Source organism: Panthera tigris, chromosome A3, assembly GCF_018350195.1.
Source record: "Panthera tigris isolate Pti1 chromosome A3, P.tigris_Pti1_mat1.1, whole genome shotgun sequence".
Taxonomy (NCBI): Eukaryota; Metazoa; Chordata; class Mammalia; order Carnivora; family Felidae; genus Panthera; species Panthera tigris.
Window position 1 is genome coordinate 20,953,945 of NC_056662.1, and position 24,731 is coordinate 20,978,675.

A 24,731-nucleotide genomic window follows, 5' to 3' on the forward strand; every position below is an offset into this window, starting at 1 on the left:
GCCCCGCCCCTCACCGCAATGCCCGCCCAGACGACACGAGACTCCGCCCCGTGCGTGACGATTGCTTCCAAGCTTCCTCCGCTCACGAAACCCCGCCAGTCTTTTCGCCTGACTCGCCCCTAGCGACCCGGGCGGCCTTTGGGATCGCTAGGCCTCGCCCATCCTGGCCTCGAAGTCCCGCCTTTGCCTAACCTCGCTCCCAACATCCGATCTGGCCACGCCCCTTCGCTCCAGCCGGGACGCCGGACAGTTAGCCCCGCCCCGGATGCCTAACGCCACCAGGTCCCGCCCCTTCCGGGCCTCCAGAACGTGTCCCTAAACTACTTCAGGCCCCGCCTTTTCTCTTAGTCACACCCCCATGTCCCGGGTAACTCACCTTCAATCGCCCTTGGCTCCGCCTCCACAGAGTTACGAAGCCCTTAGCCCAGCCGTCAGGGAAACAAACTCGGGGGTATTGACAGTGTTCGATTTCTTGACCAGGGAGCTCGCTACGTACACACTTTCAGTTTGTGAATATTCATCAAACTGTCCACTTACGATCTGTGCACTTTCCTGTGTGTAGTCTTTTGTAATACAATATGAACTCTTTTAATAGATTCATTATTAAATAATTCAATTATTTATTATTTACTAACTCCCACAGCCCTCTCACTGAGACCTCAAAGACTGAGAAAAGGACTAATTGATTCTCAATATATACATTCTCTCTTCCTTTTAGTGGTATAACTCCCTCAAAATTTCATCTAGTATGATTTTGTGACCAAATTCTGGCCAGTGGGGGTGGGAGTGGAGGTAATGTGACACCTGCCTTCCAGTTTAGCTCTAAAAGGATTGGGCAAGCTCTCCCCTGCCCCATTTCTCCCAGCTAGGGGTATAAAAAGGTTTAAAAACACATCCCTTGACTGTACGCTTTCAGGTCTGGAACCCGCAACTTTGAGAGAAAAAAGCAAGTTAGTTATAAAAGATGGTAACGTTTGGGGGCACCTGGGTGGCTCAGTTGGTTGAGTGTCCAAATTCGGCTCAGGTCTAATCTCACGGTTTGTGAATTTGAGCCCCGCATGGGGCTCACTGCTGTCAGTGAAGAGCCCACTTTAGATCCTCTGTCCTCTCTCTCTCTCTCTCTCTCTCTCTCAAAAATAAATAAACATTAAAAAAATTTTTTTTAAATGGTAACATTTTCAGCAAGAGATGAAACCTTAAACTTTTCTCAAAATCTCTGTGAACTCTTCTAGGCTAAACTGAGACCCAGCCTAGTGGCAAAGTCAGATTAAGGGTGTTGCCTTCCAAAGCAAACCCATTATCTCATCTGAAAGTATCTGAAAGTATCTCATCAGTCATTAAACTGAGAAAGCAGGGATAAGCAGAACACAGAGAACAGTAAATATAAGTGAATGTAAGTTCAAGAGCTACATTTATGGGGCGCTGGGTGGCTCAGTCGGTTAAGCGTCCGACTTCGGCTCAGGTCATGATGTCACGATTCGTGAGTTTGAGCCCCGCGTCAGGCTCTGTGCTGACAGCTCAGAGCCTGGAGCCCGTTTCAGATTCTGTGTCTCCCTCTCTCTCTGCCCCTCCCCTGTTCATGCTCTGTCTCCGTGTCTCAAAAATAAATAAATCTTAAAAAAAATTAAAAAAAAAAAGAGCTACATTTATGTATACTAACATGGGAAAAACTTCAAGATTTATTTTTAAAAGAAATAAGTGAAAGCAGCACAGTGTATAGTAAACTACCTTGAAGAAAGGGTGGGGACAAATATATATGGATTTGCTTGTATTTTCATACAGATAGACAAGAAACTAATATAAGAGTATACTTATAAAGAGAGGAGCCAAGGTGGGAGGGTCAGGTATGGGGAAAATGTTCACAGCATACTTTAAAACATTTTTAGCCATGTGAGTGTATTACTTTTTCAGGGGGAAAAAAAAGCACCGTGTATAAGTAAGGTAGACTGGATTCTTGTTTCTGGTTCTCCACTCCCATATAATAAGATTATAATCCATACGACCTGCCATGTAACTTTGTAGGGCCTCTCGCTATAAACATTGATACTGGGCTTGGCCACGTGGCTTGCTTTCAGCCAGCGCTAAACAAATGTGATCTGAGCAGAGGCTTTAAGTGTGCTTTGTGGTTTAGACTGCCCTCTTTGCACTGCTGCTGTTAGTCATAAGAAGAACATGCCCGGAGTGTGAAGAGGATGGAAAATACATGGAGCAGACCCAAACCCAAACTGCAGCCTAGAGCCAAGTCCAAGCTGGCCCATCATCTACAGTTGGGCTGCCCCGTGGATCCATGAACAGCAACAAAATGTTTGCTCTCCACTGAAATTCTGGGTTGCCACGCAGCATTACTGCAGGAGAAAATGGACACACTAGACTAATGCTATCCAACAGTACTTTCTGCCATGATGGAAATGTTCTACAGTCTGCAATGTCTAATGCATGAGCCACATGTGAGTAGTGCAACTGAGGAGCTGATTTTTAATTTAATTTAAATTTACATTTGCATTTAAATAGCCCCGTGTAGCTGGTGGCTACTCTGTTGTACGACACAGCACTAGACAAAATCTATGGTGGTAATTATTTGCCCGTAGAAATGACTAGAAGAAAATAGATCAGAAGCCTACTGTATTCATTTCCTAGGGTCGGCATAATAAAGTACCACTAGGAATGGCTGAAAACAGAAGAAATTTACTCTCTCGTAGTTCTGGATGCCAGAAGTCCCAAAGAAGGTGTGGACAGAGCCATGCTCTTTCTGACGGCTTTAAGGAAGAATTCGTTCCACGCCTTTATCTTATGTTTGGGTGTCGCTTGTAGTCCTTGCCTTGTACACACATCACTCCACTCTCCGCCTCCACTGTCACATGGAATTCTCCCTGTGTGTGTATCCCTTTTCCTCTTCTTGTAAGGACACCAGTCATATTGAATGAAGGGCCCATCCTGACCTTACCTTAACAATTAATCTGTACACCCTGTTTCCATCCCACCCACAGAGTGTTATTTGGAGCTGCCGGCGTAAAGCTCCTCCCCTCCCCATCCCCTTCCAGAACTTGACCCTTAACGCTGCTGGACCACCCTGCTGGGCGTTTGTGGCTAGAGGTCTCTCCCCTCCTGGCCCCTCTTCGACCCCACAACTGGCAGAGATGGTACCCGCAGCATCACTGTGGGATGAGTCATAGCCAGGCTCTTGAACAGATTCACTCCAAACCTCTAGGAAGGAAGTAGAGCTCCTCTCCCAAGCCCTACCTCACACTTAGGACTGGGATGAGCATGAGGCAAGTGAAGCATTTGCTCAGAGAGCAAAGTTTAAGACGGTGCAAAAAAATTCAATGAGATATTTGATGCACGATTTTTTTAAAATGTTTATTTATTTAGAGAGAGCGCATGCATGGGTGAGCTGGTGAGGGACAAGAGACAGTGGGAGAGAGAGAATCACAAGCAGGCCCCATGCCGTCAGCACAAAGTTCCACGCAGGGCTCGATCTCACAAAGCACGAGATCATGACCTGAGCCAACATCAAGGATTGGAGGCTTGATCGACTGAGCCACCCAGGCACCCCTTGATGCACTATTTTAAAGATCAAAATTCAGGGGCACCTGGCTGTCTTAGTCAGTAGAGCATGTGACCCTCAGTCTTGGGGTCTTGAGCTCAAGCCTCACATTGGGCATGGAGCCAACACACACACACACACACACACACACACACACACAAATACATAATAAATCAATATCAAGATTTAAGCCTGCACTATAATGTTCAAAATAACATGAACAAAATAATAAAATGTGAAATCAAGACAGGATCCTTATTGCTGATATTTTGCTTTTGCTTTGGACTCGGTATGGCTGAGCAGAGATAGCACTGCCACTGGTCCTGTGCTATCTGAATGTCACTGGTACCGACCCTGCATGCTTCCATAACAGGGAAATACGCTGACGGCTGCAACTTGGAAGGACACTTTTTAAAAAGGTGGATCGCTACCTGGATAGATGGATAGCTATAGGGTAGATAATCCAACACTGTAAAACTGTCGATTGTTCAGTCTAGGTGGCGGGCTATGCACTGTCAGTGTAGAATTCTCTCACCTTTTCTGTAAGCTCGCAAGTGTTCTTGGAAGAGGAAGAAAAATAAATAAATAAAAGCCGTGGGAAAAACACCCAAGGTTGGTTCTCTGGGGTCAAACCAGCTCCACCTCCTGAATCCCTGCACGTCCAGGCCTGGGTTTCCCACCACACCTTCACTGGCAGTGACGACTAAGCCCTCTAGCTGATCTGCCCCCTCCTTGACTGCAGCCTCTCTCTGGCCCTTGCCCTTGAGATCTTTCATCCCCATCAACAGAAAGTCGAGGATCCTTCTCAACTTCCTGACTGGTCCCTACGAGCCTATTTGGCTCCCTCCATCCATCCAAATGAATAAAGGGAACAGATCAGTCCCTGGGGCAGGACATGCCATTCAATGAAACACTTGGACAACATAGCCTCCTTCTCCTCCTTCTGTTTGAGGGGAAAACGATCAAAAGCCCACTTTTGAAATATGAAGGACCTGAAAATAAAGCACTAGAGGTAAGCAGTGATTATCAATGGGGCAGGGCGGGGGATGGCAGGGTGGGAAGAAGCAGTTAGAAATCTGGGGTATGCAGGAAAGAGATTACCCAAAATCTAACGGTGGAGAGCCTTCTTTGAGGGCCGGCAGCTTGCGCTCTCACCACTGGGGGGCGAGGTAGGACACCGCTGGGGAGCAGGCAGCGACTCCTGGGTTCCTCCGGGGACAAGTGACTTGGTTCCCAAGCCTTGAGCCAGGTACGCCAATAACACCGTCGCAAGGCTGCCGCCGGAAGGGACCGCTTATCTGGATCCGTGCTGGGAAATGATGGGCACCCTGGGACCCGGAGGTGGATTCCGCCTCTCCTCTTCAGTTCGACCCCCTGATGAATCTGACCGGGCCTATCCGCTCCCTCGGACTCTACCCGAAGAAAATCGGAATGCTTCGTTTGAACTTCTACCCACACACTTTGGTGTTGGCGGCAGGAGTTCGGAGATGGGCCTCAGCTACCCAGGCTCCCTATTTCTTCCAGTTGCCTGAATGCGAGTCTGGAATGGATGTCCTACCCACGAGGGTGCAGGGTTTCTTCTGGGGCGCCTAGAAGGCTGGGTCTCTGGACCCTCACCCTCCGGACTCGCTGTGGGGGAGGGGGGAACCCAGGCTCCTGTAAGCTGAGCACAAAGCCCGGAGCAGGACGCAAGGGAGTGGATCTAGGCAAGTCCGCGGAGGTGGCAGCCACTGTCCAGAACCTGCCTACTGTCTCCTTTGTCCTTCTAAAGACGGGAAGGATGGAGCTGGTGCAGCCTGACACTCCCACCTTCCCATCCACTGCAGCAGCCCGGGCGTTTTCTGAAGACTGCACACCTCCCTGCGACTCAGAGTGCACCCCAGGGTCTGTGGACCCACTGAGAAGTGGCGGGTAGGGAAGGGAGGGGTGGTCAGCTTCGGGACTGAGAGACATCAGAGAGCTTAGCAAACAGGATCCTCTGCTCAGCTCTGGATCCTGAATGCGCGACAATAGTGACAAGCGGGATTAGGAGACAGCGGACATCCCAAATAGCCCGTTTAAATAGTCAGAACCCCGGGCAGCAGAGGGCAGATCTTATCCCTGTTCTGCTCCATAGCTGCAGAATCAGGATGGTGCGAGGTCACCTCTATCACAGGCACGCCCACTCAATGCTCTGCACACACGCACGCACACACACACACATATTCATCAAGGCTCTCACAAGACTTCCGTCCACCCCACACGCAGATCTTTATATCTCCTACACATGTGCATACAGGCCTCCACAGCCGTCGCTGAGGGCAGGGAGGATGGACATTGTTCTTAGGCAATCTCCCCGTGCTTTCTGGTGCAGAGATCACACCAAGAGAATTCGTTCCAAACTAGTCCTCTCTGACTTGGTGGCGGTGACAAAAAACCTCCCGCACGGCTATTCTCAAAGTGAGAGAGGACCCCAGGAATGGCCCAGCCTTCCTGCATTCCTGGATCCCGTATGCTAATTCTGACTGTGACCCTCGGCAACCATGCCCAGGACTGGCACCCCGCAGCTGGATCTGCACACACACAAAAAGGACTGGACCCTCTAGGTAATTAAAAAAAAAAAAAAAAATCCAACAGGCTGCTCAAGGAGAGGGGAGACTGGGATCCAAATAGCTCAGGCTGTTGATTCTAAACAGCTAGATCTCTTCGCTGTGGCTGTGTAAACCTCCGCTTGGACTTGAGGGGGGATTCCTTGGGTGAGAGATGCCTGGGAGGCCGGGTTGGCCCCTGGCCCTGGGAGCCCTGGGAAATCCACAACCTGCGGCTGATTTCCTTTGTATAGTATCTTCACAGTCCACAGTCAAGTGTGAATTTCTGCACGCCTTTGTTTATTGTCTTTTTTCTTTTTTGTCCTTTCAGGATTGGAGGTTGAGAGTCTCTGGAATGCTCTCAGATGGATTCGGAACAAACCTTATCTTGGTGGCGGCAGGGCCCTGGCCACAAGGAGACTGCTGCAAGCCCCACAGGCTCCTTCCCCTGCCTCCCCCCAAACACCTGGAGAGCCTCGTCTTAGTGCTTCTCACTCCCCCCAGGCTCTCCTACAGGCTCTCTTCCATCCACACCTGCTTCACCCGGTCGGACCAGAGTCGTTCCCGGCGCTCCAACGCTTTGGGATCCCCGGGGGCGCAAAAATGCAGAACCGACAAGAAGCCCGCGCACCTTTGTTTCTTCTTTATTTACGGATATAATTAATGTACCGCACTCTAAATTAGAGATAGATTTTTTTTTCTGATATACATTTCGTCTTATTCACCACGAGCACACCACACGCACAGTAGAACAGTTCCACGACCTGATAAATTGCACAAGATGAGTTTGGATTCCTGAAAACCGGCAGGCAAGCCGGCCCTGCCTTGGCTTCTCGCCTCCCCGCTTCGTGGAAGGAAATCGCCCACCCGAAACGGATTTCCAGGCCAGCCTTTTCCCTCTGCAGGGTTGAAATGTCTCTGGAATGGGAAGCGCTCTTGCTGGAAATGGCTGGACGCTGCAGATTCCGAGCACTGGATGGCTGTGAAATGTCCCCCCAAGGTCAAGTTTCTGCGCCTGCGAGCTGAGCCCCTTCTCCCTCCCTTCCCACCCGCTCGGTGACAGGGACCAAAGAGTAGGGGGCCCTCCGGGAAGGACAGAAAGCCCTGCCCACAAATTCGCCCCCCGCCTCCCCAGAAACTAGGGTGTTGTGGGAAAGAAAGGACAACAGAAACGCAGACGCGATGGATTGTGGACTCCTATCCCTCCCACCCCACCCCACCCCCGTCCCCAATAATCAGAAACTAGGAACCAGAGATGTTTAAAGCTTGGCTTCCCAAGCGCGGCGGCAGGGCGCACAGGGCTCGTGGGGGTGGGTGGGGAGGGTGGGAAGGGCGCGGGAGCGCGGGAGCCCTCCCGCCCTAGTCCTCCGCGTTGGTTCGGTAGGCCTCGATGAGGCCCTCAAGCGAGTGCACGAAGCCGGACACACTGCAGATGCCACCGATGACGAAGATGGCGACATCGAAGAAGACTTGGTGCCACAGCAGCTTGCGCCAGAGCAGGCGCAGGTGGAAGAGGCTGGGCAGCAGGAAGCAGAGGCCGGCGCCCGTGAGACTGCCGGTGAGGCCCATGAGCAGCGCGAAGTGCGGCACGTAGATGGCCATGAGCAGCGTGAAGACGACCAGCGCACAGCGCAGCGTCAGCCCCCACGATTTGAGGCGCCCGTCGCCGCCGTAGCAGGCCGGGAAGAAGGCGCGGCTGCCTTCCTGGAAGAGCGACTTCTCCAGCACCTCCACAGCAGCGAAGAAGGGCAGCGGGTAAGACAACAGCGCCTTGGCCACCAGGAAGATGTTGACCACGGCACGGATGGAACCGGGCAGGTTATCCGTGATGACCTCCTTGGTCTCGTCGGCCCAGGTGAGGTAGGCGACCAGCGCGAAGAGGCCCTTGAGCACGCAGGCGGCGATGTGAGTCCAGTTCATCATGCAGTGGAACTCGCTGGGCTGCTGCATGTTGCCCTCCAGCGAAGGCAGGAAGATCTGGGACGTGTAGCTGAACACGATGATGCCAATGGAGATGGGAAACTTCTTGACGTCGATGTAGAACTTGACCTTCTCCCAGGCCCAGTCGCGTGCCCGTGACAGGCAGTAGGCGATGACCAGGATGTTGATGACGAAGTGGGCCAGAGTGCACAGCAGGCTGAACTTGGACACCGCCTTGAGGTTCTTAAGGAAGGCGCAGGGCAGCAGCACGGCGGTGGCGATAATGGCCCAGGACTTCTGCGACACGGGCAGCCCCGGGAAGCTGTTGTACATGAGGTTGCCGCTGACCACCACGTACAGGATGCAAGTCATCACCAGCTCGATGATCTGCGCCACGTTCACCACGCGGCCTCCCAGCGTCGGGAAGCGCGGCGCGCAGCACGCGTTGGCGATGGCCACGTACGAGTCCCGCACTCGCACCACCTCGCCGTCCTCGTTCTCCTCGTACAGGCACGCGATGAGGATCTTGCCCGTGTAGCAGCACACCACGGCGGCGAAGATGATGAGGAACAACCCTAGGTAGCCGCCGTGCAGGATGGCGTAGGGCAGGCCCAGCACGAACATGCCCTGCGGAGCGGAAAAGGGAACCAGACGCCGGGGCTCAGCGGCAGCAGCCTCGTCAGTGGGGGCCTAGAGGCGTGGCTTAAAACTGGGGCCGCGAGGGGGCGCTACGCGGAGTGAGAACTGGGCTTCAGCCCCGGGGAAGAGAGGTTAACGGGCGGCTGCAATGGGGGTGTCCCGCGGCCTCACCGGGGGAAGCCCGGGCGTCGAGTCAGATGGAGAGGGAGGTGTTCAAGGACGGAACTGAGAGGGAAAGGTGCGCTAAGGGCCGGGAGGTGGGGCGGAGGCTGAGCGTGGGGTCAAGCCACAAGGAGGGAAAAGGTATATGGAGATATTGGGGAAGTAGATAAGAAGGGGGTGGAGGGGTCAGGGCCAGAAAAGGGCGGTGAGAAAGGTAGAGAGCTGGGCCTGAGCCACTAGGAAGAGGGGGTGAGGGATTTTAGGTGCGGCTCCAATGGGGTACAGGGAAGCTAACGAGGGCCTAAGGCCGATTGGAGAAGGGAGTGTTACAACAGCAGGGGCCGAGAAAAGATCTGGGGTAGGGCGGAAGAGGGGCTACAGGTGAGCGAAGCAGAGGGAGGCCAGAACGGAGGAAATGTGAGAGTGGCCAGAAGGCCCTAGGGGGGAGAGGCCAGAAGGGTAATGGCGGGGTGGGGGGGGGGGGGAGGAGAAGCGCGAGCAGTGACTGAGAGGCTAAATCAAGCAGGAATCAAGCTGTGGACTCAGGCGGGCGGACTGTGGAAGGAAGGTTTAGAATCCACAAAGAGAAGAAAAGCTAACGAAATCCAGGGTTTCCGAGGCCTCCAGGCCTCCCGGCTCCCACCCTGGCCTCCCTCCGGGCCTATGGAACGGGGCCTTCAAAGACGCCCCTGGAGAAGGCGGGGGTGGCAAGGAGGCGGTCGCGGTCTCCTGCCCCCGGTTCCGCACGGCCGTCTCGCAGGGCCCGGGAGCGGGAGGCGCCTCGGGCCCGACCACTTAGTGCGCAGGGCCCTGCTCAGCCCGGGTCCCCGAGCAAACCCGCCGCGGCCCTCCCGCTCCCGGGAGGCCCACGTTGTGCGCCCCAACGACCGTGCGCTCCGGGGACGCGAGGGGGACCAAGCCACAGGGCCCGGGGGCACCTAGGGCTGAGGCCTCCTCCGCTCCGCGTGCCGCGGCCTGCCCGCCTCCGCCAGTTCCGGGGGTCGTTGTGCGCATTCCAAACCCGGTCCCTGAAGAGTCCGGCGCCTCCTGGTGGGGAGTGGGGCGTTGCGAGTAGCCTGAAGGGGTGGCCGGCCTGGAGAGTAGAGGCAGTTCAGAGCATCCAGAGGCGGCTTCTCCAGGGTCACATGCGGAGAAGCTGGTCGCCTCTTTGCGGTGTAGCCGGAATTTCGGGCGAAAGGGGTGAGTCTGTGCGCAGAAGCACCGAGGTACCACGGGCCATTTGTGCTTGTGTGGGCACATAATATGTGTGCTTATGTTTGTGTACACCTGTATGTCCCCAGTAGGGCTGCACTTGAGAAAGTGGGCTGAATCCTGTTTGCACGAGTCTGCGCTTGTGTGCCTGTGAACGTTCAAATAGGTTCGTGTGTATGCTTGGTATGTCCAGGTATGTGCTTGTGTGGGGGCGTATGAAGGTGCGTTTGAGGATAACCCCGTGGTCTATATATAGACGCATGTCGTGCGCACCTGTGCCGGGAGTTTGTTCGTGCGGGAGGGGGGATGTGAGCCTGTGTGTCGGTGCCTGTGTCACAGGAGGAGACTCCCACCTCAGCAGTCCCCCTTCTCTTTTCCTCCCCAACATGCAGCTGTGAATCCATTCCGGAGTCCCGGGAGACACCGTTCCCTCCAATCCTGATTTTCCTTCTCCCTCACCACTCCCCGATCCCCCTCCTCCCGTTTCCCTCCCTTTTGCAGGGTCTCAGGGCAAGTGCCTCGGACCAAACAGCAGCCTGGCTGTCCAGCGGCTGGCGCCACTGGAGGGAGCGCGGATCTGGGCGGGAGCCGCCGCTTGTAGGGTTGCAGATCCCCCCCGCAGGGCTGGGAGGGAAGGGGGAAGGCGACGTCCTGAGGAGGGGAGGGGGGGTCTCTCGGCCGAGATCGCCCGGGGACTCAGCTGGGGGTACGGCCTGGTTCTCTGAGCTAAAGGAGGTGGAGGGTGGGGGCAGGCAGAGCAGGGAATCCCGCGCTCACCTGGATAGCGTTGGTCACGTTCCAGCCCGCCTCCCACGCCGTGATCTTGGGTTTGTCGTGGCCCCCGAACTCGCCACCGGCCCCCAGAGCCTGATCCTTGGAGCCCGAGGGCGGCAGGGGCGCGCCTCCGCCGCGCTGGTAATGGATGTCTCCCTCGACGGGCGGCTCGGCGCCCTCGTCCCCGCAGGGCTCGCCCTCGGTTTTCAGGATGTCCATCTGCAGGCCCTGACGGTGCTCAAAGTCGAGGTCGTCGCAGTGAGCAAAACCCACCGCCTCCTCGTCGGTGGCCGCCTGAAAACCCATCCTGGCGAACATGCCGCTCACCTTGGCCTGGGACTTGTTGGACACTGTTGTGGCCACGTTGGACAGCTTGCTGCGTAAAAGGGTGGCCATGGCTGCGGCGGGGTCCGTGGAAAGGACACAAGGGGCTGGGGGCGCGGGGGACGCGCGGCAAGGCGGCGAGGGCCAGGGGGGCGCGAGGCCGCTATCTTCGCTCGCTTTCCCCGCGGCGTCCCAGGGCGCTCTGGCTCATGACCCCTTCGGCTGGCGTTTGAGGCTCGCTCGAAGCCCACCCCGCGGGCGGGCGGCGGGGCTGGCGGAGCGGCGGCGGCGAGTGCACTGCGGAGCTGCCGCGGGGCGCGCGCTGGGCTGCGGAGGGCGGCGGCGGCGGCGGCGGCGTCAGAGCAGCTACGCGAGGCTGGCGCGGCGCCCCCACCCGTGCGCAGCCCAATGCGCTCCCGCCCCTCGGAATCAGGCGGGGGGCGGGCGCTGGGGAAGGGGAAACACCCGGAGGCGGGGGGGGTGTGTGGGGAGGAGGGCAGCGAGAAGAAACAGGGTCGCGAAGGGACTCGGGAGAACTGAATGGGGGCCGGAGAGGGGCGCCCGCGGGAGGGCACCGAGAGGGAGCGCACCGGGGAGGGGGCTCGGAGGGCACGGTGGGGGGGCTGGAGTGCTGCATTTCTGGGGGAGGTGCTAAGCTCGGATCCTAGCCCTTCCCACCTCGCCGCGGCAAGGAGGGAGGGGGCCGGAGCCTGCTGATTCTAGCGGTCCCGCGGCGGCGACTACCCCCTCCAGAGCCTGGGAGGCTTTCGGCCCCAGAGCTTCTGGCCAAGGACCAGTCTAGACGTCCAGAAAGGCAGCGGGGCAGTTACCTGTCTCGGGCGGCGCCGGCCGTCTGGGCGTCTATCTGTACCAATTACTCACACTGAAACCTGGCCGCAAGCCCCCTTCGGAGGCAGTCCGTCCTGGTCCAGTTTCAAGAATGCTCAGCCGGGCCTCGGTCACCGGGCTGTCTCAACCCGTCCAGGGACGCCGCGATGGAAGCGATTCTGCGGCTCGGTCGCCACCAACCGCTCTCCATCCGCTCCAACCGCCACCAACCGCTCTCACTTTCTTTTCGTTGAGGAGTCTGGAAGGAGCAGGACTTCGTGAGGGCCTTTCTCGACAGCCTCTTGGCGGGTCTGCGAATGCACACGCCGCACAGGGGCTCAGCCGGTGTCCGGCCCGGAGGGAAGAAGGGCTCGCCGCGGGCCCGGGGCGCAGAGGTGCGCGGTGCGCTCGCCGAGGCGGTGAAAACCTAGATCGTTGCTGATGAGTGGGGTGCTCGAGTCAGAGAGCGACCCCGAGACAAAGACCGATACTGTATCAGATACTGCTACGGGCTGAATCTGAAAGGACTCCGAGGGTGAGATTTGGTAACTGTGTTTATTCTGTACATGTGTGGTTTCGTGCGCATTTCAGCCTGTGCGTGCGCAGAGCTTGTGTGCTGGATTGTGTGCATAAGTGTTGCCGACTGGCTTGCCTGCGTTTCTGCCTGTGTGAGCCCTTTTGTAGTTGTGTCTCCGTGAGGGTCCACAGCTCGGTAAGGGTCCCTGCGTGTGTTCCCAGCTGGGCTCCCGCCGGGACGATTCCTGAGCAGTAAACAGCAGCTTGGCGACCTGGCTTCGGTGGAGGAGGTCTAGCGGCTGTGACTGGGGTGGGAGTGTGGGGAGGGAGAAACTGAAGGAAAGGAAAAGAAAGCGATCCCCAATCTCCCCCTCTCAAGGCTCTGTCTCTCTGAGAACCCCAGTCTCTCCCCCCCCACCCCCTACCCCCCCCACCCCCGCCCCTGTAGTATTTCTAGATTAGCTCACGTCAGCGCACAAGTAGGGCGGCCTGAGGGCTTTGACCAGCCAGTTGGAGCTTCCTGGACAAGACAGGCTTCCCCCCTACTCCCTACCCCCCACTGCCAGTGCCTTCCGGTCTCCCTGAAGCTCTTCTCCAGATAGGAACCTCTGCCACATTGGATGGAGATGCTCCCTTGATCCCTCCCCAGGTACTCTCATATTCTCCCAAAAGCCTGCTTGCCAGAAGCCAAGACAGAAGCCCACCCCCTAACCTGAGCAATCCAGTCCCCTGCACTATGAGGAGAAGATACTGCCAAGAAAACCTCCCCATAGAGCCCAGCTCCAAACACAGACCCCCCAAGTCACGATATGACCTAGAACAAAGAACAGAAATCCTTCCTCCCCAAACACAGATTGTCTCTTCCAAGGAGACTTGAAATAGAACTGATCTCCCATCCCAGAGATCATCTTCCACTCCATCCCCAAAGGCTGGGGAGAGAGATCCCCTCTCCCTACAGACTCCTACAGGCAAAGATCTTCACCTCCTCATCCTTATCCCAGCTTTTCTGTTCCTGGTGAAATTCTTTAGTTCCACACGAGGTGGTCCAGGCAGAGACTAGGGGTCCCTAGTGTCTTCCTCTACCCCATACACCCCCACACCTGGGGGTGGCCATTGATGCCTTTTGACAACTATGTATCAGTTGGTCATTCCTGATTTATGGGTGGATTTATGATAGTCCAAAATGCTTATCCTCTCTTTCCTTTTCCCTTATGATGTTTGCTGCTGTAAGACCCAAGGTGGACTGGGAAGTTCTGTCATTAGTGAGAAATGGTGTCGTTCATCATTCATTCATTCAGCAAACCTTCTCAGCACCCTACTGTGCATGTGACTCTCTTCCCACTGTTGTGGGAACCACCAAGACAATGCAAGCATGACCCCTGTCTAGGCTCCTGTGGCAATTCTTGGGTCGGTGGGGACACTGGAGAACATTCAGTCCAATCATCCTTTCTGCGATGCTTACACCGTCCCTAAAACATCCCAACAGAGCCTTACATTTACAGATAGGCACACTCAGGCCTGGCAGTGAGGTGTCCTGCTCAAGGTCATTCAGAGCCCAGGGTAGAGGCAGTCTAGGCCGCAGGAATCCCGATGCCCCTCCAGTGCCTTCTCTTCCATGACCTTGTCTGTCCTCCCATCTCCTCTCCCTGGTTGTTTGGTATTCGGTCACCTCACCGTCAAAAGAGATGAAATTTCGAGCAGACGTTAGTTCTTTTGGCAATAATTAGATGCCAACATTGGCGGAGGAAAGCCTCTGTATCCCTCTTTTTTTTTTTTTAATGTTTATTTATTTTTGAGAGAGAAAGAGTGAGCAGGGAAGGGGCAGAGAGAGAGGGAGAGAGAGAATCCCAACCAGGCTCTGCTGCCGCAGAGCCTGACTTGGGCTCGAACTCATGAACCATGAGATCATGACCTGAGCTGAAATTAAGAGCCGGATGCTTAACCGATTGAGCCACCCAGGTGCCCCTGTATCCCTCTTTTCTTGCTATTTGCAATAAATGCCTCTTCCCAGGCCAGGGTGGCATGCTCCCAAGCAGCCTTCCTTTACTAGAAAATTCTGCTCCATCATGTATTAGCTGTGCGACATTGGACTACTCACTTAACCTCCCTTAGCTTCTACTTCCTCGACACTAAAATGTGAAAATAATAACAACTGCCTCATTCGGTTCTTGAAAGGATTCAGTGAGTCCTGTATACAAAATGCCAAGCAATGGACGCTCAGTGCCTGATGCATGGTAGAAATTACTTTATCATCCTGTTGTTGTTGCCATACCAAATAGCCAGGTCTCATTGTTTAGGAAAAAGTGAGTGTACAAGAGAAAGTCTGTGATTGGGTGTGAAAGTCAGAGTGAGTTGGCATGTGCACTCTTCTGTCTTTGTCTCACCTCCCTGTCCTCACGCCTTCCAAGGAAAGGAATGGAGGTCAGGAGTTGGACGGAGGGCAGGGGACCTGGCAGGCAGCCCCAGGAGGCAAACCGGACAACCTGCCTAGCTGGTAATGAGCTGGGCCCGCTCTAGTGAAGCCATCAACCTTCAGATTCTTCTGATAGCTCCTCTAGGGGCACCCTCGCGAGAGGAATTTGCAGCAACGTGGCCCCCTGCGTTGAAACAACACACACATATACACATACACTCACACAACAGAGGACAAGCCAACCGACAGATGCACAAAGAAATGAGGGCCAGCACATAGCTTCAAGTACACCGGCAGATTTATACTGGGCAACGCACACAGGTCAAGGACAGGCCAGCACACAGACACAAGATTTGAACTGACACTGCCTGCCACACAAAGAAGCCAGGACAGACACCCACAAATGGATCCCCATGCGCACCGGCACCCGGATAATAGACTTAGACACAACAGCAGCACAGGACAGGCATGGACGTGGAGAGTTGTGCACACACTGACAGACGCCCAGACATGGGAACACACATGCAGATTCACACTGAGACCGATAGGCACCCCCGAATGAAAGAATACCCCTATATGATTACTGAAGGGGAAAATAGGGGAGAAAAAAGGGAGGAACAGGGTGGAGGAGACACAAAAAGGAACGTGCTGGAAGAGGGAAGAGGAAGACAGAGGGAAGAGGACATTCCAGGCAGGAGCACAAAAGAGAGAGGTGCCACTGCCTCCTTTTGGCCAATGCCAGAACCCAGACCTGTGACTAAGAAAATGGCAGCTGGGAGGGCTTGTGGAGGGGGAGGAGGACCTGTCCCTGCAGCCCACCCTGGGAGTGGGGGCAGGGGCTCTCCTCTCAGGGCCACACAAGGTCCCAAAGTCTTGAGGGGCTTGGGCCACATAAGAGGGAGTGTGAGGGGACCCCAGGACCCCTGCCAAGCCCCCTGATACAAGGACAGTACTCTGGATCAGTCCTGAAGCCTGGGCCCAGGGGGAAAACGTATCCCTCTCCCAACATGAGATCCGGTCTCTCTGTTTTTGATGCCTTCAGTACCCAAGGGGTTAAATGCCTGGCTGATGGAGTTGGAGGCCACTTTTGGGGGGAATAAATAGGGTTAAATAGAACTGGGCTTATCTGCCAGAGCAGGCAGCAACATGGGGGATGGGGCAGGAAGCCCTTGAATTAATGGCCTGGAAAGCCAACATCATGAGCATCATTTCGGGGCTGAATGATCACAGACAGACCCCCTCCTCCTCTTCCTTTTCCAGAGCAAGTTCTGTCTGTGAGCCTTTTCCTGCTGAAGGGACAGAAGCTGGCTCTATACATCAGGCCCCCTCCCTCAAGCTGGGGCATTGGTGAGGTATTCCTACGGCTGGAGAAAGCCACAGCTACCTTGCCCGAAACCGGAACTCAATTTCCTGATGCTGTGTCTATGGGCACAAAGGAGGAGAGGGACCAGCAAGGCTGAGGGTTCCGAGTGGAACAAAGACCCCGATTCTTCCCCTGCTTTGGTGTGACAAATCAGGTGGGACCATGGAGGGTATCAGTGCTGCCTCTGATAGCTCAGGGTAAAAGATATTAAAATACATTAATGACTAAATATTAGTGGTTTTCCTTGCTGAATTAGCATCCCATCTCTGGGGGTATGCAGGCAGAGGCTGGATTCCTATCAGGGACAATGTCCAGGGGAGTCTTGTCTCAGGGCAAGGGAGGCTGGATTTCATAACTTTTTATTTTATTTTATTTTATTTTATTTTATTTTATTTTATTTTATTTTCGAGAGAGAGCAGGGGAAAAGGGCAGAGGGGGAGAGAGAGAGGGAGAGAGAGAGAGAGAGAGAGAGAGAGAGAGAGAGAGAGAGAGAATCTTAAGCAGGCTCCATGCTGTCAGCATGGAGCCCCACTGAGGCTGGATCACACAACCCTGGGATCATGACCTGAGCTGAAATCAAGAGGTGAATGCTCAACTGACTGAGCCATCCACGCGCCCCAGGATTTCATAACTTCTGGGCTTCTAGGGCCAAGCCTTCTGTGAAGGTGGCTCTGAGAAGAGTCCAGGGCCAGGGCCCATGGGGACCCAGGCCTGGCCCTCAGCAGCCTTTGAAACCAGAAGAAGCTGCCTGGAAGTGAAGGAGGAGTGCTGGACCAGACTTGATGGGTTAGATCAGTGATTTTTTGACTTTTTCTGGGAGCACAGCCTCCTGTTATGCTGGAAAACAGGGAACACAGCGACCTCACTCCCCGCTGGGTACCCAGTGCACAGTAGACACTCAATAAACGTAGGCGGGGTTGTGTTAAATTGATGTCATAAAACCATTTGCACCCATGATCTTTCAGTATAATTGGTTGAAGAAACACACATCACAATGGCCAAAATCCAGCCCTGAATTCTGGGGTTCTGTAGCCCCTCTAAATGGATCTGTCTTTTATGCCCACATCACCTTCTGCAGAGTTGAAAGCTAGTCATGCAATACGCATGTAAGATGGGATCTTTGTTCAGAATGGGCTTGGGGTGCACACACAGATTCAGGGACTCCTTTCCAGACCACTCAGCACCCTTAGGAATCTGTGGGTCACTGGTTATAGCGACTGGGAGAGACAGCCACGGAGGAGGCTCTGAGTCTGGTGAGCCCTGCCTCGAGGACCCCGGGCTCCAGGAGTGCAACGGGGCTCCTGGACCCTCAAACCTTGCTTGTTCTCTCTGCCGGGTAAGGAAGGACACAGTGACAAGGTGGCCCTCTGCAGGCCAGGAAGAATCCTCAGAAACAGACCCTGCCAGATCTTGATCTGGAAGTTCCAGCCTCCGAACTGTGAGAGAATTAATGCCGAACTGTGAGAGAATTAATGCCGGTTGTGTAAGCCACCCAGCCTGCGGTGTTTTGTTACGGCACTCCAGCTGACTAAGACACTGAGCGCCTCTGCCAGCCCCTGACCAGCACTAGCTTAGCAGGCAAAGATTTTTCTAGGTCACACACACGTCACACGGACTTTCCAATTCTCTATAGCCTGCGCATGATGACTCCATGGCCTTCAGCTTAAGAGCCCAATCTGTTAAGTTTGTCTCTCTCCCAGTTGCGCTGAGAGCTGGCCCCGGGTGAGATGCCAATGTTAATATTTAACAAGTGTTTATTCTGTGCATGTATTCTTACGTGATTGCCTTACGGCGTCCCTGTGAGCTTGGATTGGTTTCGTGTCCATTGACAAATGAGGACCCTGGAGCACAGAGAGGTTCAATAACTTGCCTAAGGTCTCACTGATAGGTTGTGGTAGATCCAGGATTCAAACCCAGGTTCAGAGCTGTCCTTACAACCTTAGTGCCCTAGGTGAGCTCACCTGGAAGGACTTGGACCCTGAGCTCCAGGGAGGGGCTGCAATCCGGATCTGGCTCCCAATGACCAGATAGATCTCCATGCACTGACTGGTGTATATGTCCACTCTGGCACCTTCTTCTTCCAACTATTCAGGTGACTCCTCTGGGACAGGGAGGTGGGGAGGCACAGGGTGGGCACACAGTTGGTGCTCAGGAGAGCTTGTGGATTTCACTCAACTCTGGTCCCGGGGAGCCGCATCCTGTGTCTTGGGCTTTCCAGCCTCAAGAGTCTTGTGGCTCTTCCCCCACAGGATGGCTTAGCCCAGCAGAGTTGATAAAGGCTCCTGGGAAATCACTTGTTTCCTAACCTGCGATGTGTGAGCTCTCACCCAGAATTGGTTCTTTTTATATTATTATTCTTTAATGTGTATTTATTTTTGAGAGAGAGAGGGAGACAGAACATGAGCAGGGGAGGGGCAGAGAGAGAGGGAGACACAGAATCTGAAGCAGGCTCCGGGCTCTGAGCTGACAGCTCATGAACTGTGGGGCTGGAACTCATGAACTGTGAGATCATAACCTAAGCCGGAGTCGGACCCTCAACTGACAGAGCCACCCAGGCGCCTCTATATTATTATTATTGTTTAAGATTTTATTTTTAAGTAATCGCTACGCCCCATGTGGGGCTTGAACTCACAATCCTGAGATCAAGAGTCATATGCTCCACCCACTGAAGCAGCCAGGCACCCCTTTATGATATTATTTTATATCTAAAAAGTCTACCAGCAGATTCTAGGTCTCCTGGATGACCAGACTGCTTTAATTGTCATAGGTCTCACGACAAAAGAACAGAGGGGGGCTAAATGCTAAAGCACACAGAACCATACTCACTATGCAAGTGGCGATTTAATTTCAGCAGTACATCATCCATCACGTTAAATTAACGGTGTTATTTTGATGTGTGTGTGTGTGTAGCTTTGTATCCCACTAGCACATCGTCCTAGCTTTTCCTGTTGTATAGAGCTAAAAGGATAAAGCTTTATACTTAGCTTTATATTTGTACATATTTCGGTAAAATTGTAATAAAGATAATCCATCAATTGTTGGCAAGGGGCTGTAATTTTTTCCCCCTTTAAAAGTGGTTTGTGTATTACTCAAGTGTGAGAAGCATGCGTTTAATTCATTCTGACCAAGTAGAAAATAAGCTTCACACATTGGTGCCCCACACACAGCCCCTGCCACCTGGACGGGTCCCCATCCTCAGTTTGGCTCCCCCACTGCTGCCTTCGAGGGGAAATATGACAGCGTAATGAACAGTTGTACGACGTGCTATAAAAAGGCAATTAAGGGAACTATTGGACTGGGACAAACCAGCGTGACCTGGTTAATAGCTCTGAGCCCAGACGGGCTGCGGGGAGGAGGGGCAGAAAGAGGGGGAGGGGTTTGCTGCTCTACAGTGGGCGCAGAGGCTGATCGTCCTGCTGCCCACTAGGTACCCAGGGCACCCAGGCCAGCCTCACGACTAGTGGGTCCAGGGACAGCCTGAGGGGAATGCTGGTTCAGAGCTCAGCTCTGGAAGTCCCCTCCTCCACTCTTGGTCGAGTGACCCTGGGCAGGTGGCTCAGGGTCTCTCAGCTTCAAATTACCCATCTATTAAAAAGGGACAAAAAGGATTGTCCTAGAACGAAGGCAGTAGGAAGGAGGGATGAGGCATTCACTGTTAAACTGGTCAGTGCTCAGAAATGCACATGGAGGGGCGCCTGGCTGGCTCAGTCGGTAGAGCATGGGATTTTTCAAAAACTAATTAATTAATTTTTATTCATTTTGAGAGAAAGAACACGAGTGTGGGAGGGGCGGGGGGGGGCGGCGGAGAGAGAATCCCAGGCAGGCTCTGTGCAGTCAGTCAGTGCAGAGCCCGGCACGGGGCTTGAACCCACAAAAGGGTAAGACCGTGACCTGAGCTGAAATCAAGAGTCGGACACTCAACCGACTGAGCCACCCAGGCACCCTGAGCATGCAACTCTTGATCAGTTCAAGGGCCATGTTGGGCGTGGAGCCTCTTTTAAAAAATTGAAAGAATCACTTTGTGTTCATCAGGATCTTTCAATTCAGCACAATCTGTGGCTCTCTCTCTCTCTCTCTCTCTGTGTGTGTGTGTGTGTGTGTGTGTGTGTGTGTGTGTGTGTGTTCTGTTCTAATTAGCCCACCCAGGCTCTGCAGGCTGTGGGTTCTTGGATCAGATCTTCTGGAGTTGCCCATGTGGCCATCCACCTTGCGATGAGCCCTCCCCTTTGGGCCCTCTCTCTTATGTCCTTAGGCTCTAGTCCTCGTTGTCTCCGAATGCTCCTGTTTGTGAACCATCTCAGGTCTGTGGAGACAGAGAGAAACACTTCCTGCCCCATCCAAGCACCTGTTTCACTCTCCTTAACAGCGTGGGTGGCAAGAATGGCGAACTGTACCATGACGAGCACCTGGCACCTAGTAAATGCTCAGTAAAAGCTAGCTATTATCATTGTCGTCACCATTGGAAAAGCTCTGGGTTTATAGTTGACACGTAGCATGGCGCCTGACACAGAGTAGGTGCTCAATAAATGTCGGCTGACTTGGTTCCACTCTTCACCATCCGTGATTGTATACTAACCCCTCCCTGGGCCCTGATTACCCATTAGTCAAATAAGGATACAATCCTACCCCACGGTCAGTCGGTCAGAGATCTGCCTTGTAAACTGTGGCAACGGGTTCTGTTCGTCTCCACCTTCACCCCCACTCATCTGTGCCTGGCACGTGGATCTGAGAGCCTGGGGAGGCTCAACCCCCTCCCCACGTGCATTTATCCTAAAATAGAAAACCAAGCAGCGTGCCTGCGTTGGTCTACAGGGCCCCTATTTCCTCCTCCCCACAGCCTCAGATGGAAGTGGCATTGAAAGCCAGCCCAGCGACAAAGGAGCAATCAGGAGTCATTATGGCTCATTTAGGGTGGGCTTGGTGATTGGCTGAGATGCACCAGCTCGCTCCCCACTCGGGAGGAAGAGGGTCTGAGCCTGGCGGCTGGAAACCCAGTCCCTCAGCCCCCTCCCTCCAGCCCCTGGCCTCACGCCAGGCAGAAGGGCTCTGAAGGCAGGGCTCAGAAGGAGGCTCTGAGCCCCACTCAGGCCCGCCATCCCCAGCCACCTAAGGCTTCATCTGTGGCCAGACGCTTAACTGGTAGGGTTCTAACGTCACATCTGGCCTTCTCCATCATCCAGCTGCCCTCACGACAAAATCCAAACTCCCTCCCCAGCACTCCCAGTGGGCAAGGCCCCTTGAGTTCTGACCCCAGGCCTGCCTCAGCAGCCTCCTATCCAGCAGCTCAGGGAGATCTCTTTGCTCCCCCTGCAAGGAGGGACCTGCTGCCCACCCCTGCTCCCATCCACTCTCGTTTCTGCGGCTCAGAACCCACACTTAAACCAGGAAGGGCCGAATTCAAATCCGATCTCCGCCACTTTGTAGACGCCGGACCAGGAGTCTCACCTGTTCAATGGGGATAATCAGACCTCCCTCCCAGGGTGGCCCAAAGGATTACATCAAAGGATGAAAGGATCTGAAAGATCTCATAATAATACATCCTATGTGGATATTAGCTAGTATTCTTATGCATTCTTAGGTGGCTGTTTCGAGGTTACCTCCTCCTGGAAGCCCTCTTTGATTCCCCAAGATTGGGTTCACCTCTCCCAAGTATTCCTACAACCCTCTCATACTTTGCCCTGGCCTGCTGCATGCACACGCAGGTGTGGCCTGTGTCTTACTCGCCCGTGTAGCCTGGCACTCAGCACAGAATCTGCCCTGGAGGACGCTCCTTACTGGCCTCTGGACAAACCATCGCGCTGACCGCCAGGGGCAGATGGGGACGCCCAGCACCCCTGGCCCCCAAGAGGCTGGACCCAGGAAGGTGAATCCCCAAGCCTCCCCACCCACAAGTCTGTCTACGGGGCTTTCCAGGACCACTCGCGGTAGCATGTGGAAAATAGATCGTGCTCCTGTGCCCCGCCGAGGCCGCCTCTCAGGGTGTGCATTGAGCTGAGCTGAGTCTGTGTCCTCTTAATTAGAGTGATAACAGCTATCACTTATGGAAGACTTATTTTTTCCATCTAAAGGGCTAAATGTGTTATCTCATTTATCCTCACCCTCAGCCCCTAGCATAGGTCCAGATGGGCATTGCTGGAAGCATGCTGCGGTCTCAGGTAACTATGGAAGGCGGACAGGGGCACCGCCTCAGGAAAGCTGGGACCGGGGACCCCTCTCCGTTTCCCACGTCTGCGGCTGTGCCCTCAGCACGTAACTTTTGTTTTCTGCCTGACCTTCCAGGTTGAGGGAAACATGACTGCCTACAGCTCTCGAGCCTCCCGTATCATAAGTCGTCACCACCAGAGTGGGACTGGCTGTTTGAAAAGTCCCAGGCAGCTGGAAATAAGGGTCTACCTCCCCAGTGAGGCTGATGTGAGGATCAAGGGAGATAATGTGCACAAAGTCCTGTGCCTCTTGGGAAGGACTCAGTAAATGGCAGCTGGGATTAACGTCGGTTTTGTTGTTGTTAACAGTGGTGGTATCACCAGCGTGGACCATGCTCAGCCTGAGGGGATGCCGCACTCGCAGGTAGGCATGTGAGGCTGGTGTCCGCGACGTGTGGGTCTGTTCTGAGGATGAACAAACCCTGTTCTGAAGACCGTGCCCTGGACCCAGCCTGTCATGGCAGCCAGGGATTTGACCGGGCTCCGGGGCAGGTTCAAAGGATGGGGCTCTCTATGAGCCTGCAGGAGTCCTCCCGCTGGCCTCGATCCTTCCAGCTGCAGACCAAGGCTGGGGTTTTCCTCATGGCCTGGGCTACGGTGTCAATGTGAAGGTCACTGAAGGGTTAGGAGGCCTCCTCCAAGCAAAGATATTAAAGCCAAATGAATGCACTTACCAAAGAGCCTCTGGTAGAGGGCACCCCTCAGTGTCAGAAATTCAAAGGCCATAGGCCTGCTTGAGGCAGGGGCTGTCTGCAGGCTCCCTGAGTCTAGATCCCATAGACATGGAAAGATCCCAGTGCCTGGACAGCGAGACCCAGCCTCTGGCTCCTGAATCAATCTGACCCCAGATGTGGGTACTACAGGCACCCTTTCCCCATTCTCCCAGCTCACGGTGCTGGGGCTCAGCTCCTGGGCCCCTCGGTGCCCAGCGTGGCATAAAAACACTTGTGCGATTTCCACACTGGACTGTTATAAATGGAGTCCTGATGTCAGCGGGTGCTCTCTGTCCCTGGACATCCGGGAGAGGGTCCCCACCCAGGACAGCCCCGCCCTAATTCCATGGCCGGTGGATCTTTCCTGCCCTTTCAGCAGGTGGGTGTGGGGAGGGGTGCAGTGAAGCCAGAGACAAAGTTTCCTTCTTTTTGCTCCTGGGCCTCTTGTACCCAGGCCTTTGGGCTTCTCCCCTTCTCCTCCTCCAGGACAGCTTCCGGACCCCCCCTCAAGAATTCTCTCCTGGTGCCTGTTGTCCCAGTGGCCACCACCCCAGGGAAGGGTGCAGAGGCTACAAAAGAGATGTGGAGTTTAGGGAAATGATTTCTGAAAGCCTGGAGCTCCTGGGAGCTCACCTAATGCTTTCTGGTCCGAGATCAATAGGTTAGGAGATCTCTAAGGCCTTAATTAAACTAAGTCCTTGAGAAGATAACTAAGCATCCTTTCCTTTCCCCAGCATCAAGCAAGGGGTGACTCTTGTGTGTTTTCTTGGAGGGGAAATTTCCTTTTTTTATTTTTTCTTTCCTTTTCTTGATTTTTTTCCCACATGGCTCAGAAAAAAAAATATGTGTATTATTATATATTATATAAAATATAATGAAAAGTGGCCCTGTAGCTCCTGTCATCCATCTGCCTACCCACCTTCCATTTCTCCAAAACCACTGTTACTGGTTTCCTAGGGACCCTTCCATTTGCCTGTACAACATGTACAAGGATATAAGTAAATACAAATGTGTTCTTGTTGTCCCCTTCCCCTTTTTAAATACAAAAAAGTAGCATATTCTACGTTCAGTTGTGTGCATTGGTTTGTTTGGTTTGTTGTTTTTTGTTTTTGTTTTTGTTTTTGTTTTTACCTAATTTGTCTTTGGAGATATTTCACATCAGAATATAGAGATTGTTCAGTATTCTAAAAGCACCAAAAATAGCACGAATTATTTCTCCTTCCCTCTTTTCTTTATTCTTTACAGCTTCCTCCAAATAGACATGCCATTCATTCATTCTTTCGTTCGTTCATTTGTTTCTTTCTTCAGCCTTTCCAGATGCCCTGTTCAGTGCTGGATCTCATGCTGGGTGCTGGGGTGACATCAGTGAATTCTCCCAGGCCCTTTCCCCAGGGCTCAGAGGATCAGGGGCGCCAGGACACCAGCAAGCCATGAGTGGGGGAGGGGACAATCCCTGGCTCACTTTGGCAGTGTGTGACTTCTCTTTGTGTGCCTTGATCTGGACCGGGTCTTTCTCTTTTCTTCCCTTTACTGCACCCCGGCCGCACGCTTGC

General features: G+C 53.9%; 1 protein-coding gene and 2 long non-coding RNA genes across 6 annotated transcripts; 2 read left to right on the forward strand and 1 right to left on the reverse strand.

The window, feature by feature from the left end:
• Positions 1–6,739: 6,739 nt before the first annotated feature.
• SLC32A1 (solute carrier family 32 member 1) lies at positions 6,740–12,059 on the reverse strand. Of its 4 annotated transcripts, none has more exons than XM_042980416.1 (4): positions 11,973–12,059; positions 11,146–11,469; positions 10,822–11,046; positions 6,740–8,658 (listed from the first exon to the last, which is right to left on the reverse strand). In XM_042980416.1, the coding sequence occupies exons 2-4, from the start codon at positions 11,212–11,214 to the stop codon at positions 7,471–7,473; spliced, it is 1,482 nt and encodes a 493-aa protein (XP_042836350.1). In that variant the 5' UTR covers positions 11,215–11,469; positions 11,973–12,059; the 3' UTR covers positions 6,740–7,470. The 4 variants fall into 4 exon arrangements, with proteins under 4 accessions (XP_042836350.1, XP_042836349.1, XP_042836347.1 ...); XM_042980415.1 differs by having other exon boundaries at positions 10,822–11,055; XM_042980413.1 differs by having other exon boundaries at positions 10,822–11,469.
• LOC122237202 lies at positions 11,540–16,491 on the forward strand. The gene is made up of 2 exons (XR_006215476.1): positions 11,540–12,505; positions 16,160–16,491. It is a non-coding gene; the product is annotated as an uncharacterized LOC122237202 (long non-coding RNA).
• Positions 16,492–17,249: 758 nt separating this feature from the next.
• Positions 17,250–22,882, forward strand: LOC122236976. The gene is made up of 4 exons (XR_006215166.1): positions 17,250–17,368; positions 18,206–18,354; positions 22,542–22,662; positions 22,775–22,882. It is a non-coding gene; the product is annotated as an uncharacterized LOC122236976 (long non-coding RNA).
• The last annotated feature ends 1,849 nt before the right edge of the window (positions 22,883–24,731 follow it).

What these genes read in the sequence shown, in the direction of transcription:
- SLC32A1 (XM_042980413.1), bottom strand. Translation starts at nt 11,214, where the DNA reads ATGGCCACCCTTTTACGCAGCAAGCTGTCCAACGTGGCCACAACAGTG. An exon ending in ACGTGACCAACGCTATCCAG is followed by an intron (nt 8,659 to 10,821) that starts GTGAGCGCGGGA and finishes TCCGCTCCGCAG; the next exon opens with GGCATGTTCGTGCTGGGCCT.